At 32.0% G+C, this 3624-nt stretch overlaps 1 protein-coding gene across 1 annotated transcript; it reads left to right on the plus strand.

Moving 5' to 3' along the window:
- On the plus strand, positions 1-1340 carry LOC127740498 (zinc finger BED domain-containing protein RICESLEEPER 2-like). Its single transcript, XM_052251491.1, has 2 exons — positions 1-362; positions 839-1340. Exons 1-2 carry the CDS (start codon positions 1-3, stop codon positions 1338-1340), a joined length of 864 nt encoding a protein of 287 aa, XP_052107451.1.
- The last annotated feature ends 2284 nt before the right edge of the window (positions 1341-3624 follow it).

Consider the following 3624-nt stretch of genomic DNA (forward strand, 5'->3'; position numbering starts at 1 on the left):
ATGGATAGTTTAAGCTCGACTCCTATTGAAAATAATAATGAGACAGAACCAAGTCAAGATGATGAGGGTCAAGCAATTGAAGCACATGTTCAAGGAACACAAGAAGAAGGACAAGAAGAAACACAAGAGGGAGGGCAAGAAGTTAGCCAAAGTGTGCAAAACAGTTCTAACAAGAAAGGATTAACTTCTGAGGATTGGAAACATTTTAGGAGGGAGCAAATAGATGGAAAGTGGAAGGCAATATGTAAATATTGCGAAAGAAAGATTGGAGGTGACCAAGGAACTAAGCACTTGCATGATCACATTAGAATTTGCCCGATTCGTACTATTAGGGGACCAAAGCAATCAATATTGAAGACAGTGTAGCAATCATCAGGTTCGACAGGAACGGGAAGGCCAACGGATTCACTTTTGGTTGGAAACTTCACATTTAGTCAAGAGGGAGCACGACGAGCACTCACAAGATGGGTTATTAGGGACGAACACCCTATGTCGTTTGTTGAGCAACAGGGTTTTCATGAGTTTATGGCTGAGACTCAACCTTTGTTCAAATTTTATACAAGAAATACACTGAGAAGTGATGCTATGAAGATGTATGAAGCTGAAAAGACAATACTTCTAAAATTGTTGGGAAAAAATTCAAGTCGCATTGCTATAACTACTGATATGTGGAGTTCTGATTGTCAAAACAAAGGTTATATGGCGATTACAGCTCACTTTATTGATGATAATTAGAACTTGCAAAATCGGCTTGTAAGGTATTATTTATGCTTTTAGCATCTTTTAAATATTTGAATTTTTAATGTCATGATTGTTTATTATATTTACATTATTCTAGGTTTGTATATGTGCCTGCACCCCATACTGCTGAAGTTCTTAGTGATGTTTTGGTGAATTCCTTGTATGATTGGAATATAGATAGAAAATTGTCAACTTTAACGGTTGACAATTGTAGTACAAATAATGCTATGATTCATCTTGTGCTTGATAAGATTTCACCATCTAACTTTGTTAAGAGAGGAGAATTTTTTCACATGCGTTATTGTGCTCACATTGTGAATTTGATTGTGAAAGATGGCATGAATGCAATATATGGTTCTATTGAAAAAATCAGAGATAGTGTTTCTTTTTGGGTTGCAACACCGAAGAGGGAAGAAAAATTTGAAGAGACTTGTATGCAATTGAATATTAATTATAGGAGAAAGCTTGCACTTGATTGTAGAACTAGATGGAATTCAACTTATCTAATGCTTACTTCTGCTTTGCCATATAGAGAAGTTTTTGAGCGTTTAAGACATCGTGAATCTTTGTATAAAGTTGTACCATCTGATGATGAGTGAAAAATGGCAAATGAACTTGTGGATAAATTAGAAGTCTTTTATAATGTGACTGAATTATTCTCTGGCACTTTATATCCAACGACAAATTTATACTTTCCCAAGGTGTGTGAAATGAGATTGAACTTGAACGAGTGGTTTCTTAGGCCCAATGAGATGATTCATAGAATGGCAACAAATATGACTAGTAAGTTTGAAAAGTATTGGGATCAAATTAATGAAGTCATGGCTGTGGGAGCTATCTTAGACCCTAGGTATAAGATGAAGTTATTGAAATTTTTTTCCCTAAAATATATAGATCTCAAAGTGAGAATCATCTGAGCAAGGTAAAGAAAATGATGGAAGAATTAGTATGTGAATATCAACTTAAGGCTAGGGTTAAAAGAAGAGCAACAAATGATGATAGTTCAGCTTTTACTTTAAATGTTGGACATGATGAAGGATCTTCAAAGAGAAAATTTAACTCTATCTACTTGCAATTTGTGAAAGATACATCTGAAGACTGTGTTGCAAAAACTGAGTTGGATTTCTATTTGGAAGAGAGTGTTATGGTAGATAAAGCAAATTTGGAAAAATTTGACATTTTGGGCTATTGGAAAAATATTGGAGTGAAATATCCAACTTTACAAAAGATTGCAAGAGATTTTTTAGCCATTCCCATTTCTACTGTTGCCTCAGAGTCTGCTTTTAGCACTGGTGGTCGAGTTATACATCCACATCGCAATAAATTGGATTGTGAACTTGTTGAGGCGTTAATTTGCACTCAGCATTGGATACACTCCTCAGGTAAAAGTACTAATAACTCAAATTTTATCTCCTATTAAAATTCAATTTCATGTTAAATTTAACTCTTGTGAATTGTTGGTTTTGATATAATGTAGGTAAATCAGGGTCGAAAATTCCAATCCCTTGGGACTATGTGATGGATATGGAGATTTAAGAGTTTAGGTAATTATTTTTTTATTATGTCAAATTCTTATTAAATATATGGTATTGTTTATAATGTATGTTAACATATTCATGTTTGTGTCGTATTTTAACAGAGAACATAGAGTTGTTTGTTGGAAGCTGAAGACTTTATTTTATGGCTTTTTTTAACAATAGAAGTTGTATTTTAAAATTTCATTTTATGGACTATGATAACTTGATTTTATATTTCTTTACTTGTAAGTTGTAATCTTGGATTTTATGTTGTAATTTTCATTTTGTGGACTATGTTAAACTTGATTTTGTGTTGTAATTTTCATTTTGTGGTTTTTTCTATGTTTTTTTTTTATTTTTATGGTAATTTTCATATAAATGTTCAATATAAGCAGATGGGGAATGGGGCCCTGCGGAGAATACGAGAAACGTGGGGAATGGGGATGGGGGCAATTATCCCCCATGGTGGGGAATGGGGCGGGGACGGGGACAATATTTGAGAGCGGAGACGGGGAGCAGGGAGGCATCCCCCGCCCCATTGACATCCCTAAAGTATATGGTATGTCAGTCATGTAAAATGGCAGCCATGTAAGACAAAGGCTCAAAAAGCGTAAGCTGCATTTATCCAAATAACAGGCTTTTCATCAAATACAATCTGCATCTAAATAATTTAATAGTGCTATTAAACTAATAATATATAAATTTATCAATATAGATATAGAATTAATAATGTTATTAATTTTTTAAAATTTAATAAATTATTTAAGAGTAGAATATTTTTTATTTTAAAAATATTCTTAAATTTTAATTTATTCTAATTTTGTCTTTTAAATTTTTGAATTACGACAAATATGTACCTAGTAGCTATAACTGTTTAAATAAAAAACTAACGTGTATGATGTGGTTTATAAGTGGCTGATTGAGTTAATAATTTTTTTTATTTTTTTGTTTAAAATTTATAAAAATATATAAAAATTCTAATTTGAATTCTAATTTTTTTTATTATCTTCATCATCTTCTTCTTCTCTATCCTTCTTTAAAATTCTCTATTGTCCTTGCCATAATTAAAAACCCCCATAACAGAATCATTAAACCTATCAAACTCTCAGCCTTCAGTTATGCATTTCAAATTCAACAATCAAATATTAAACAAATAACTAAACCCTAATCCATAAATTGCAAATTTAGATACATTGATCAATTGATCAAATAAACTTAATAAACACAATCTTTATCAAATTAAACCAAAACCCAATAAACACAATCTTTATCAAATCAAACCAAAACTCTCGCTAAAAAGAGAATCTTCTGTCGTCACTTTCTCTTTTCTGTTTTCTTGTCTCTTTTGTCTTTATCGTTCTCACTT

This window comes from Arachis duranensis, chromosome 7 (assembly GCF_000817695.3).
Source record: "Arachis duranensis cultivar V14167 chromosome 7, aradu.V14167.gnm2.J7QH, whole genome shotgun sequence".
In the NCBI taxonomy this organism is placed as follows: Eukaryota; Viridiplantae; Streptophyta; class Magnoliopsida; order Fabales; family Fabaceae; genus Arachis; species Arachis duranensis.